Source organism: Jaculus jaculus, chromosome 5, assembly GCF_020740685.1.
Source record: "Jaculus jaculus isolate mJacJac1 chromosome 5, mJacJac1.mat.Y.cur, whole genome shotgun sequence".
NCBI lineage: Eukaryota > Metazoa > Chordata > Mammalia > Rodentia > Dipodidae > Jaculus > Jaculus jaculus.
Window position 1 is genome coordinate 102,600,392 of NC_059106.1, and position 13,712 is coordinate 102,614,103.

General features: G+C 43.5%; 1 protein-coding gene across 2 annotated transcripts in view; it reads right to left on the minus strand.

The window, feature by feature from the left end:
* Slc35d1 (solute carrier family 35 member D1) overlaps positions 1-13,712 on the minus strand; it is a 63,048-nt gene that overhangs the window by 15,045 nt on the left and 34,291 nt on the right. For both annotated transcript variants that reach the window (XM_004661734.2, XM_045150731.1), the window contains one exon: positions 13,081-13,148. In XM_004661734.2, coding sequence (XP_004661791.1) covers positions 13,081-13,148 — 68 coding nt within the window. The remainder of the gene's footprint in view (positions 1-13,080; positions 13,149-13,712) is intronic.

Genomic DNA, 13,712 nt, shown 5'->3' on the forward strand with positions numbered 1-13,712 from the left:
AATTCAAAAAATCATAGGGACATACTATAAAAGCATATACTCCACAAAGTATGAAAATCTGAAAGAAATGGATGATTTCCTTGATCTATATGACCTACCTAAATTAAATCAAAATGAGATTAATCACTTAAATAGACCTATAACAAACATGGAGATCCGAACAGTTATCAATAATCTCCCAACTAAAAAAAGCCCAGGCCCGGACGGATTCACTGCTGAATTTTACCAGACTTTTAAGGAAGAGCTAACACCATTACTTCTTAAGCTTTTCCAGGAAATAGAAAAAGAAGGAATTCTACCAAACTCCTTCTATGAAACCAGCATCACCCTGATACCAAAACCAGGCAAAGATAGAACAAAAAAAGAAAATTACAGACCAATCTCCCTCATGAACATAGATACAAAAATTCTCAACAAAATATTGGCAAACAGAATACAAGAATATATCAAAAAGATCATTCACCCTGACCAAGTAGGCTTTAATCCAGAGATGCAGGGATGGTTCAACATACGCAAATCTATATATGTAATACATTACATAGACGGGTTGAAGGACAAAAATCACATGATCCTCTCATTAGACACAGAGAAAGCATTTGACAAAATCCAACATCCCTTCATGATAAAAGTCCTACAGAGACTGGGAATAGAAGGAACATATCTCAATATAATAAAGGGTACTTATGATAAGCCTACAGCCAACATATTACTAAATGGGGAAAAACTGGAAGCTTTTCCACTAAAATCAGGAACAAGACAAGGGTGTCCACTGTCCCCACTTTTATTTAATATAGTTCTGGCAGCCTTAGCCATAGCAATAATGCAAGAGACACACATAAAAGGGATACAAATTGGAAAGGAAGAGATCAAGTTATCATTATTTGCAGATGACATGATTCTATACATAAAGGACCCTAAAGACTCTACTAGCAAGCTGTTAGAGCTGATCAAAACCTACAGCCATGTAGAGGGATACAAAATAAATATACAGAAATCAGTAGCCTTCATATATGCTAACAACAAACACACAGAGGATGAAATGAGAAAATCACTCCCATTCACAATTGCATCAAAAAAAAATAAAGTACCTTGGAATAAATCTAACCAAGGAAGTAAAGAATCTCTACAATGAGAACTTTAAAACACTCAAGTGAGAAATTGCAGAAGACACTAGAAAGTGGAGAAACATCCCTTTTTCCTGGATTGGAAGAATCAATATTGTGAAAATGGCAATCTTACCTAAAGCAATCTACACATTTAATGCAATCCCTATCAAAATTCCAAAGACTTTCTTCATGTTAATAGAAAAAACAATCCAAAAATTCATTTGGAATCACAAAAAACCTCGAATATCTAAAATAATACTGAGCAACAAAAATATGGCTGGTGGTATCACCATACCTGATTTTAACCTATACTACAGAGCCATAGTAACAAAAAGAGCATGGTACTGGCACAAAAACAGACATGTAGATCAGTGGAATAGAATAGAGGATCCAGATGTAAGCCCAAGTAGCTATAGCCACCTGATATTTGATAAAAATGCCAAAAATACTCATTGGAGAAGAGACAGCCTCTTCAGCAAATGGTGTTTTGACAACTGGATATATATCTGCAGAAGGATGAAAATAGATTCTTCTCTCTCGCCATGCACAAGAATTAAGTCCAAATGGATTAAAGACCTTAACATCAGACCGGAAACTCTGAAACTGCTAGAGGAAAAAGTAGGGGAGACCCTTCAACATATTGGTCTTGGCAAAGACTTTCTGAATACAACCACAATTGTTCAGGCAATAAAACCACAGATTAACCACTGGGACCTAATGAAATTACAAAGATTTTGCACCGCAAAGGACACAGTGAAAAAAGCAAAGAGGCAACGTACAGAATGGGAAAAAATCTTCGCCAGCTATATATCTGATAAAGGATTAATATCTAGGATATACAAAGAACTCAAAAAGTTAAATAATAAGGAATCAAACAAGCCAAAAAATGGGCTATGGAGCTAAATAGAGAGTTCTCAAAGGAAGAAATACGAATGGCATATAAGCATCTAAAAAAATGTTCTACGTCACTAGGCATCAGGGAAATGCAGATTAAAACTACATTGAGATTCCATCTCACTCCTGTCAGATTGGCCACCATCATGAAAACAAATGATCATAAATGTTGGCGGGGATGTGGAAAAAAAGGAACCCTTCTGCACTGCTGGTGGGAATGCAATCTGGTCCAGCCATTGTGGAAAACAGTGTGGAGGTTCCTAAAACAGCTAGATATTGATCTACCATATGACCCAGCTATAGCACTCCTAGGCATATATCCAAAAGACCCATCCCATTTCCTTAGAAGTACATGCTCAACCATGTTTATTGCTGCTCAATTTATAATAGCTGGGAAATAGAACCAGCCTAGATGGCCATCAACAGATGAGTGGATAATGAAGATGTGGCACATTTATACAATGGAGTTCTACTCAGTGGTAAAGAAAAATGAAGTTATGAAATTTGCAGAAAAATGGATGGATCTGGAAAGTATTATACTAAGTGAGGTAACCCAGACCCAGAAAGCCAAGCGCCACATGTTCTCTCTCAGATGACTGGGCTTCTGCGTGAGAATGAAAATACTTAGTAGCAGAGGCCAGTAAGTTAAAAAGGAGACATAAAGGGTAGAGAAAGGAAGGGAGGAGGATACTTAATAGGTTGATATTGTATATATGTAATTACAATGATTGTAATGGGGAGGTAATATGATGGGGAATGGAATTTCAAATGGGGAAGTGTGGGGGTGGGGAGGGAGGGAATTACCATGGGATATATTTTATAATCATGGAAAATGTTAATAAATATTAAATTAAAAAAAAAAACAAATAAGAAAAAACATGAATTCCTCCTTCCTTTAGCTTTTCTTTCAGGTCAGTATCTTATGATACAAAGCCAAAGTAAACTCAGTGTTGTGGCACACACCTGTAATGCCCATACTTGGGAGGCAGAAAGATGCTTAGAGTTTGGGGCCAGCTTAGTCTGCATAGTAAGTTCTAGGCCAGCCTAGGCTGCATAGTAAACCTCTGTCTCAAAACAAGTAAACAAACAAAAACAAAATACATGACTGACATTTTCAACATTTTGCTTAGAAATTTTAGCCAGAGACATCAGTTGACTTTTTCTGCTTTTAACATTTGTGCAGATAAGTTTTGCTAAAATTTTTTACTCTCAGATGCTGTTTGCTCCTTCAGGTTCCAGTAGCTTTTTTCTAGACTTTGCCTTGATTGTCTTCCCCTGCAGCCTCCTTTAGGCTCTTCTTGTTTTTCCAGACCAGTCTTCTGGGGGCCTTCCACATGTCTCTCATTCCCTAGTCCCCAAACCAATATCATATGTTTTAGATTAAAAAATATATATATATTTTTTGGTTCCTACTTTTTAAAAAAATTTTTTATTAACATTTTCCATGATTATAAAAAAATATCCCATGGTAATTTCCTCCCTCCCCCCTGACACTTTCCCCTTTGAAATTCCACTCTACATCATATTATCTCCCCATCTCAATCATTGTCCTTACATACATACAATATCAACCTATTAAGTGCCCTCCTCCCTTCCTTTCTCTTCCCTTTATGTCTGCTTTTTAACTTACTGGCCTCTGCTACCAAGTATTTTCCTTCTCACACAGAAGCCCAATCATCTGTAGCTAGGATCCACATATGAGAGAGAACATGTGGCGCTTGGCTTTCTGGGCCTGGGTTACCTCACTTAGTATAATCCTTTCCAGGTCCATCCACTTTTCTGCAAATTTCATAACTTCATTTTTCTTTACCGCTGAGTAGAACTCCATTGTATAAATGTGCCACATCTTCATTATCCACTCATCAGTTGAGGGACATCTAGGCTGGTTCTATTTCCCAGCTATTATAAATTGAGCAGCAATAAACATGGTTGAGCACATACTTCTAAGGAAATGAAATGAGTCCTTAGGATATATGCTGAGGAGTGCTATAGCTGGGTCATATGGTAGATCAATCTTTAGCTGTTTGAGGAACCTCCACACTGTTTTCCACAATGGCTGGACCAGATTGCATTCCTACCAGCAATGTAGAAGGGTTCCTCTTTTTCCACATCCCCGCCAACATTTATGATCATTTGCTTTCATGATGGTGGCCAATCTGACAGGAGTGAGATGGAATCTCAATGTAGTTTTAATCTGCAATTTCCTGATGACTAGTGACGTAAAACATTTTTTAGATGCTTATATGCCATTCATATTTCTTCCTTTGAGAATGCTCTATTTAGCTCCATAGCCCATTTTTTGATTGGCTTGTTTGATTCCTTATTATTTAACTTTTTGAGTTCTTTGTATAACCTAGATATTAATCCTCTATCAGACATATAGCTGGCAAAGATTTTTTCCCATTCTGTAGGTTGCCTCTTTGTTTTTTTCACTGTGTCCTTTGCAGTGCAAAATCTTAGTAATTTCATGAGGTCCCGGTGATTAATCTGTGGTTTTATTGCCTGAGCAATTGGGGTTGTAGTCAGAAAGTCTTTGCCAAGACCAATATGTTGAAGGGTTTCCCCTACTTTTTCCTCTAGCAGTTTCAGAGTTTCTGGTCTGATGTTAAAGTCTTTAATCCATTTGGACTTAATTCTTGTGCATGGCGACAGAGAAGAATCTATTTTCATCCTTCTACAGATACATATCCAGTTTTCCCAACACCATTTGCTGAAGAGGCTGTCTTTTCTCCAATGAGTATTTTTGGCATTTTAATCAAATATCAGGTGGCTATAGCTACCTGGACTTACATCTGGGTCCTCTATTCTGTTCCATTGATCTACTTGTCTGCTTTTGTGCCAGTATCGCACTGTGTTTGTTACTATGGCTCTGTAGTATAGGTAAAAATCAGGTATGGTGATAGCACCAGCCTTATTTTTGTTGTTCAGTATTATTTTAGATATTCAAGGTTTTTTGTGATTCCAAATCTGAATTTTTACTGTCAAAAAAAATTAGCCTTTTTATGAATTCAATAATCACACTGGCCTCCTGAGGGTACTATGGATTTCAATGTCCTCCGTGATTTGGAAAACTTTTATGGCCTCACTGACAAATGGTCTGAGCTCCCTTATGCTCAGGCTTTCAGGGAACTGCACTCTCATCCTCCTTTCTATAGCCAATGTTCTGTGGCTCAGGTTCTCCTAGCCACAACAGACAAGCCTATAAACCAATCAGAACTACAAAACTCAAATCCCAACTCTAGCTTCAGCACTAACTGAACTTCCAGAACACTTGGCTCCCCCACCATGAGGCCCTGCCTGCCTTCCCTTTGTTCTCCCTCTCCTGACCCCACCCCTACCCTTTCTTCCCTCTCTACCCCTTCTCCTCCTGATCCAGTTCCCTTTCCCTTATCTCCTACTCCTCCCTTAGTCACAGCCTCCCTTCTAAGCCCTCAAGGCCTTTAGCCCTCTTCCCCTTTTCCCTATCCCTTCCCCTCATCCCCTTCTATGGCCCTCAGTCCCGCCTCCACCCTATCTGCCGTGCTGCACCTCCTCTTCCACTCCCTTGCCCACCCTATGGTCCTCTCCTGTCCTCCCTCCTTTCTTTCAGTTCCAGCCTTTCTCCCCAAAGCCTCAGCCGACCCACCAGAACTCCTCTGCACCCCAACAGCACTCCCCCAACCTCATCTTCCAATACACAACCCCATCTGCCTCATCCAGTCCTTTACCCCACATCCCCCAACCCCCACCCACTCACTCGTCTGATCCTGAAACTCCTAACCCCTCTGACCCCTCTCCTATCACCTCCCATACCCGGTCTGACAGCCCTTTGCTGCTGGCATCCTTCCCCTATGGGAGGTGTCAGGGGCTGAAGGTGTGGCCCAGGTACATGTTCCATTTTCTCTCTAGGACCTATCCCAAACTGAAAAATGCCTTGGCTCTTTCTACGCCAACCCAACCTCCTACATTAAAGAATTCCGTTACCTCACTCAGGCCTGTAGCCTAGCCTGGCATGACTTACATGTTATTCTTGTTTACACCCTCACCCCAGAAGAATGAGACTGGATACAGGCGGCAGCTAAACAATGCACTGACCAGACTCACTTAACTAACCAAACTTTGCCCTCTGGTGCACATGCACTTCCTGATACAGACCCATTATCAGGAGGGATGAGGAGGTGCGGGACAAAGGGACATAATGGTTACATGTCTTGTTAGGGGTATGGAAACAGTATCTAACAAGGTGGTTAATTTTTTGTTTGTTTGTTTTTTGAGGTAGGGTCTTGCTCTAGCCCAGGCTGACCTGAAATTCACTATGTAGTGTCAGGGTGGCCTGGAGAACTCATGGTGATCCTCTGAGTGCTGGGATTAAAGGCATGCACCACCACGGCTGGCTTCAAGGTGGTTAATGTTAATAAACAGGGAAATCACTCAAGGCTCAGATGAAAATCCAGCTATTTTTCTAAACAGGTTACAAGAGGCTATGATCCAATACACCTGCTTAGATCTGGCTTTGGAGGCAGGGGCCACAGTACTGGCTTCTCATTTGATTTCCCAGTCTTCCCCTGATTATTAGAAAAAAACTAAAGAGGGCAGAAGAGGGGCCTCAAACTTCCATTCAGGATCTGATGAGAATTAGTTTTAAGGTATTTAATGCCCAAGAAGAGGTAGCCGAGTCCACTCGACAGGCTCAGATACAACAGAAGGCAACCCAACAAGCCCAAGCCTTGATGGCTGCCCTGAGGCCATCGGTCTTCCCTCAGAAGGAATGGAGTTCTCCTAAGCTCCATCTTGCTGGGGCACAGTCACAGTCCACCCCACCAGGGACATGCTTCAAATGAGGCCAGGAAGGCCACTGGGCCCATAACTGCCCCAATCCACTGCCACCCACCAAGCCATGTCCTATATGTCAACAATTAGGTCATTGGAAGTTGGACTGCCCATGTGTGGTCTCATCCTCCATGCAGGGCCGTGGAGGTCCAGCCCCAGAAAGTGAGGTTCTTCAAGCTCTCCTGACATTAGAGTTTCTTGGATTGGCAGAGGACTGATGACATCCAGACTCAGACTTCCATTACCCTTGCTGAGCCCAGGGTAAAGCTTCAGGTAGCAGGTATGTCCATCACCTTCCTGGTAGACTCAAGGGCTGCCTTATTGGTTTTGCCTGCCCACTTGGGGCCAGCACCCCCTCATCCATCTCTGTTATAGGAGTTAATGGGGTTCCCTCTTTCTTACCAAAGACCCTACCTCTCCCCTGCTCATTGGCCAGACACTTTTTCTCACATTCATTTTTAGTCATGCCTAACTGTCCAATTCCCCTATTGGGCCAGGACATTCTCAGCCACTTCAGGGTCACACTCTTACTAGCCCCTCCCCCCCCCACCTCCTGAAAACACATCTTCTTCCTTTAATAGCTTCTCAAACCTCCATCCCCTACTGCCCTATTCCTTTCCTTCCACACCCAGTTGATCCCCAAGTATGGGACATTTCCACTCCCATAATCACCACACATCATCAAGCTGTCTTTATCTGTCTCAAGGACCCTTCCTCCTTCCCTTCACAACCCCAGTTTCCCATTTCCAAAACACACTGCCAGGGGGTTTAAGCCTATGGTGATCCATATGATATGGGTTATCCATATCATGTCGTAAGGCCTCCTCATACCTACTGACTCACCCTGTAACACTCCCATCCTCCCCATATGCAAATCCTCTGGCGCTTATCATTTGGTACAAGACCTCTGACTTATTAACGAGGCAGTTGTCCCTATTTACCCAGTAGTAACTAACCTTTATAACCTCCTGTCTCATATCCCATCCAGCACCACCTACTTTACAGTCTTAGACCTCAAAGATGCATTCTTTACTGTTCCCCTCCACCTTGACTCATACTTCCTTTTTGCTTTCCCTTGGGAAGATCCTGACACCCATTCCCCACGCAGCTTACTTGGATTGTCTTCCCACAAGGCTTCTGAGACAGTCCCCATGTTTTTGCCTTAGCCAGAGAGCCCTCTCCACATGCAGTCTAGAACTCAACACTGTCTTACAGTATGTAGATGACCTTCTACTCTGCAGCCCATCCCTCCCTCTGTCTCAACAAGTCTCAGTCTCCCTCTTAAATTTTCTTGGTAATAAGGGCTATAGAGTGTCTCCCTCCAAAGCTCAGCTTTGCTCTCCCACTGTAACCTACCTGGGAGTCCAGCTCAGCCCCGGCTAAAAGGCCTTAACAGTGGACAGCACTCAAGCTTTCCATGACCTCCAGCCTCCAGAAAATGCAGATCAAATCCTCTTTCTTGGGTCTCATGGGATTTTTTTCACCACTGGATTCCTAACTTCACTGTTACAACTAAACTGTTATATTGGGCAGCAAAAGAAACACCTAGAGGACCCCTATCCCACTCTAACGTAGTCTGTTACCATTTCTCATTGTTACATGATACTCTTTTGACAGCCCTAGCTCTGGCTCTTCCAGATGTCTCCTGACCTTACCACCTCTTTACAGATGAAAGAACAGGAATGGCAACAGGTATCCTTGCTCAGCCCATTGGAACCAGACACTGGGCAGTGGCTTTCTTGTCTAAACAACTAGATGCCACAGTGTGCAGATGGCAGCCCTGCCTACAGGCCCTAGTAGCTATAGCAGAGCTGACTCAAGAGGCCCTCAAGATCACACTGCTTGAACCTGTTACTGTCTTCTTTTCTCATCTCTTTCCCTGCTTGGGCCCTCATGGGTATAGAACTTCCACCTCCTCTTCTTGGACAACCCCCAAATAGCTCCAGCAACCTGTTCTACCCCCAATCTAGTAATGTTCCTTCCTTCTTCCCTCTTGCCAGGGCCTCCCTCTCATTCATGCCCTGAAATAGTAGAGGTCCTCCATTCCCCTCGGCTGGGTCTTCAAGACACACCCCTCACATCACCTCAATTACCTATGCTAGGGTCATGCATACTGTTGTCCTACAGGCTGCTCTCCTGCCAATGGGCACCACCTCCCAAAAAGCTGAATTAATCACACTAACTAGGGCCCTACATATCTCAAAAGGCTTAAGAACTAATACAGGGTCTAAATATGCTTTCTCTATAGCTCACACTCATTCAGTCCTCTGGAAGGAGAAAGGTTTCCTCACTACTAAAGATACCCCCACTATTAATACACAAGCTTCTGGAGGCTCTCCAACTCCCAGAAGTGGTGGCCATTATCTACTGCCAAGGACACCAGACCTCTAAAGATCCAAGGCAATGCCAGGACTGACTCTATAGCAAAAAATTTAGCCCTATCCTCTGGTGTCAACACAGGACTGATCTGTTCCCTGTCTCCAACATACCAACCTGATTACTTCCCAGACAAGGAAAACAAACTCCTCAAAAAGGGGACCACCTGAGATAGGAATGGATGTATTTTTAAAAACAATCAGTTACTTCTTCCCCCCAAGCAGGCCACCACAATTATCTCTCACATTCACCAAACTTTACATATTAGACCTAAAGCCCTTTACAGGTTCCTGGAACCCCTGCTGGACACTGACGGCCTCCAAAGACACATCTCACAGGTCTACTCCACCTGTCAGGTAGGTGCTCAAGCCAATCCACAAAGGGGCCTGCATCTCTGTCAGACCCTGCATTAATTATAGGGAAATTAAGCAGGTGAACTGGCAGATAGACTTTACCCACATTCCACCTCACAAAAAAACTCCACTATCTCTGGCTGGATCGAGGCTTTCCCAGCTTCCAAGGAGATTGCCGATGTCATGGCCCAGATACTTCAAGAGCACATCATAACAAAATTTGGGATCCCATTGACCATACAGACAGACAAGAGCCCAGCCTTCACTTCTAAGTCTGTCTTATACGTATCAGAGGCGCTCAACATATCCTGGAAACTACACATCCCTTAATGTCCTCAGTCATGGGGTAAAGTAGAGCGGGCCAACAGTCTTATTGAACAGCAGCTCACCAGACTCTCTGTTGCAATCAGGTTTGTACCCAACCAAGAGCAGCTTGTGGGAAAAAGAGGTTTATTTTGGCTTACAGGCTCAAGGGGAATCTCCATGATGGCAGGGAAAATGATGGCATGAGCAGAGGGTGAACATCATGCCCTGGCCACCAAAAGGTATACCATAGCAACAGGACAGTGTGCCTAACACTGGCATGGGGAAACTGGTTGTAACACCCATAAGCCTGCCCCCAACAATACACTCCCTCCAAGAGACCCCTACCTGTTCCACTGACTGCTAACACATGCGGGACGACCCTTACTACCTCAGACCCTATCTCACCTGGGGATCAAGTCTTTCTTAAGCAGCTCAACTCCAGACCTCTCAAACCCAAGAGGAATGTACCCTACACTGTGATCCTCACCACCCCCTCGGTGGCTAAGCTTCTGGACACTCCTGCTGGTACCACATCTCCAGACTTAAACAAGCTTCAGGACAAAATGGCTGGTCTGTACAACAAACAGGTTCTACCTCCCTTAAATTCTCTAACCATTCTGTTCTTTCTTAGCCCAGCTCCCACCCCCGGGCTACTTGACTGCACTTCAACTCCTTGTGAGTTCCAATTTCAGGTCTGGTCCTTAGATGACAAGGGATGACAGACCACCATACTCAACTACACTTCATGCCTTTTGGTTCCTGCAATGCAGTCCACTTGACCTTTAATGCTGTTTCTACATGCTGTCACCAATGCTCCAATTCTGAGCGCCTGGCACAGCCGCATAGCAGCAGTTGGATTCTACCATTTTCTGGGATCACATGGGAGGGCATCAGGCATGGTGGGAGGAGGCCTAGGGCACAGTCTGATGACAGCCCCATACTTTCCCCAAGAGCTAACTGACCTAACTAAAAGGCTCACAGAAGCAATGGAGACCATCACAATGGCCATACAATCCCTACAGCTCCAGCTGTTGTCACTGGCACAGGTAACTCTACAAAACTGGAGGGCTCCAGACCTACTAACCACAGAAAAAGGGGGAACATGTCTCTTTTTCAGGGAAGAATGCTGCTACTAATTAAGTGAATTGGGTCTGATAGGGACCCAAATAAAAACACTCCAGACACTGGGTGAAGACCTCAAATGCAGCTTCACTAACCAGGCATCCTCCCCAAGCTGGTGGCAATCCACACCTGTATCCTGGCTCGTCCCATTTATGAGTCCATAAGTAATGATTTTTTTTTTTTCCTAATAGCCCCTTGCCTCCTCTGCTTCCTCCAGAGCACATCTGGGAAGTTTCCAGGGTGGGCATCAACCAGATGCTCTTACAACCCATATGTTCCCTTGAGCATGGACCTGCCAACTTCTGACTCTTCCCCCTATGTCAAGTCATCCCCAACCAGCTCGAAGTAGCCAGGACTTGAGTCAGTACCCATATACACAAAAAGGTTGGAATGTTAGGCAGGACCATGCTCTAACATGATGGTCATGCCCTCCCATCACCCACATTCCTGATCATGCTTAGGACCAGCAGTTTTAAGACTCTCTCAGCAGCCAACAGCTGGTCCCTCTCCCTACTTGGAACCTTATAAGGAGACCTTTGCTCCCTCCCATCCTTGAAATAGTTACTTTCCTCAGCCTGCCTCTGGTTCCCTAGCTAGCACATCATCTCTTCCCACCCTCCCCTTTAAAAGACCTGAACCTTAGGACCTGGATGTGATTTCTCTGGCCTCACATCTTGGGACCAGTGAACCTCGCCAGAGAGATGAGCCAATAAACCTGAACTAGCTTTACTAATCTGGTCTGATCTGTTTCCTAGCATCGGTCAAGCCTTTCATCTTCTTCTTCTTTTTGTTTAATGAGCAAGAGAGAGAGAATTGGTGTGCCCAGGGCCTCCAGCCATTGCAATTGAACTCCAGACATGTGTGCCACCTGTGTGCATGTGCAACCTTATGCATGCATCACCTTGTGCATCTGGCTTATGTGGGTTCTGGAGAGTTAAACATGGGTCCTTAGGCTTTGCAGGCAAGCACCTTAACCACTAAGCCATCTCTCCAGCCCAAAGATACCTTTCTTTCTTTCTTTCTTTTTTTTTTTAAAGAAACATCATCAGGTTTTTATTCATTTTTATTTATTTGAGAATGACAGAAAGAGAGAGAGAGAGAGAGAGAGAGAGAGAGGGAGAGAGAGAGGCAGATAGAGAGAGAGAATGGGTGTGCTAGGGCCTCCAGCCACTGCAAACGAACTCCAGACATGTGTGCCCCCTTGTGCATCTGGCTAACGTGGGTCCTGGAGAATGGAGCCTCGAACCGGGGTCCTTAGGCTTCACAGGCAAGCGCTTAACAGCTAAGCCATCTCTCCAGCCCCCAAAGATACCTTTCTTAAGTAGTGAAATGGATGTTGTTTAAATTTTAGCATTGACATATCCAAAAATCCCTGTTTTTTTTCCTGAATATGGTATCTTAGGAAAAAATATGAACTGAACACATTCATGTTAAGAGAAGTGTAAGATTTCAGCACTTGAGAACCTAATAGATCATCTATCCTAAAATGGATCTTGAGGTAAATTGCTTCAATAAATGACATGTTAAAGATCTCAAAGGTGAGTGTACAACTGGAATAAGGATCAGTTTGTTCCAAGAAAGAGGACCCTCTTAGGCATCAGTTTTGGAAGCACTAAGGTGACCTTGATGGGCAATTAAGGGATTACATGGGAAATCCTTTAAGTAAAAATTTATTGACTTTATAATTGGGTGTGGTGGCACACGCCTTTAATTCCAGCACTTGGGAGACAGAGGTAGGAGGATTGCTATGAGCTTGAGGCTACACTGAGACTACATAGTGAATTCCAGGTCAGCATGGGCTAGAGTGAGAGCCTACCTTGAAAAAAAAAACAAAATTATTGAATTTTAAAAACAAAAACAAAATTATTGACTTTAAAAAAATGTAATATTGGCTAAATACCAGTTTTATTTCTCTATCTTCCTAATCATGAGTTAGGATAAGTTCAGCATAATCCCAGGGCCTGTGAAGTCTCCAGTATCTGCTTTATTTATCCAACCTGAACAGTCAGGAGACTGAACAAGATAATGAGAATTGAGGCATGACTCCAAAACAAATTTCTATTCACCTGCTTGTCTAAGAGATTCTCTACTAACAGGGAAAAATGAAGACTTACCCCATCACACAGGAGAGGGTAAACTGTAGAAGAAACAGGGTGTCAGCCCAGCCCTCAAACTCCATTGCCTGTAATACGCAAGAAAGTATTATATTTAGAGTAGGCCCTCAATAAAGCTTACAATGTGTGAAAACATTCTGCTTTATCTTCTTGCCACCCTGTCCAGATTCAACCCTTGTTTCATCCACCAATAGCTGAAGTTTCTTGGGCTACCTAGGTACAGGCTCTTTATGGTTAACAAAATATGACATGAAGTTCTATATTTGCATACCTCTGCCTAGAATGCCCTTCCCCTCAACACTGACTCTTTTTCACCCACCCAACTAAACTTGGGCTCCTTTGTGGGCCTTTTCTGATCAAGCATGTGTGCCTCCATACTTCTTTCTACCACTTTACCTTGGACTGTGTCTTCTATGCCATGCAAAGACAATGGGAGCTACCTCGAGCTAGTAGTACTCCTAACACAGCAATTATCAAACAGCAGTCACTCAGTTTGTTAATGACTCTTTCTTTGTTGAGATATATAAAAAATAAGGGCTGGAGGGATGGCTTAGTGGTGAAGGCACTTGCCTGAAAAGTTAAAGGATCCACGTTTGAATCCCCAGGACCCACATAAGCCAGATGCACAAGGC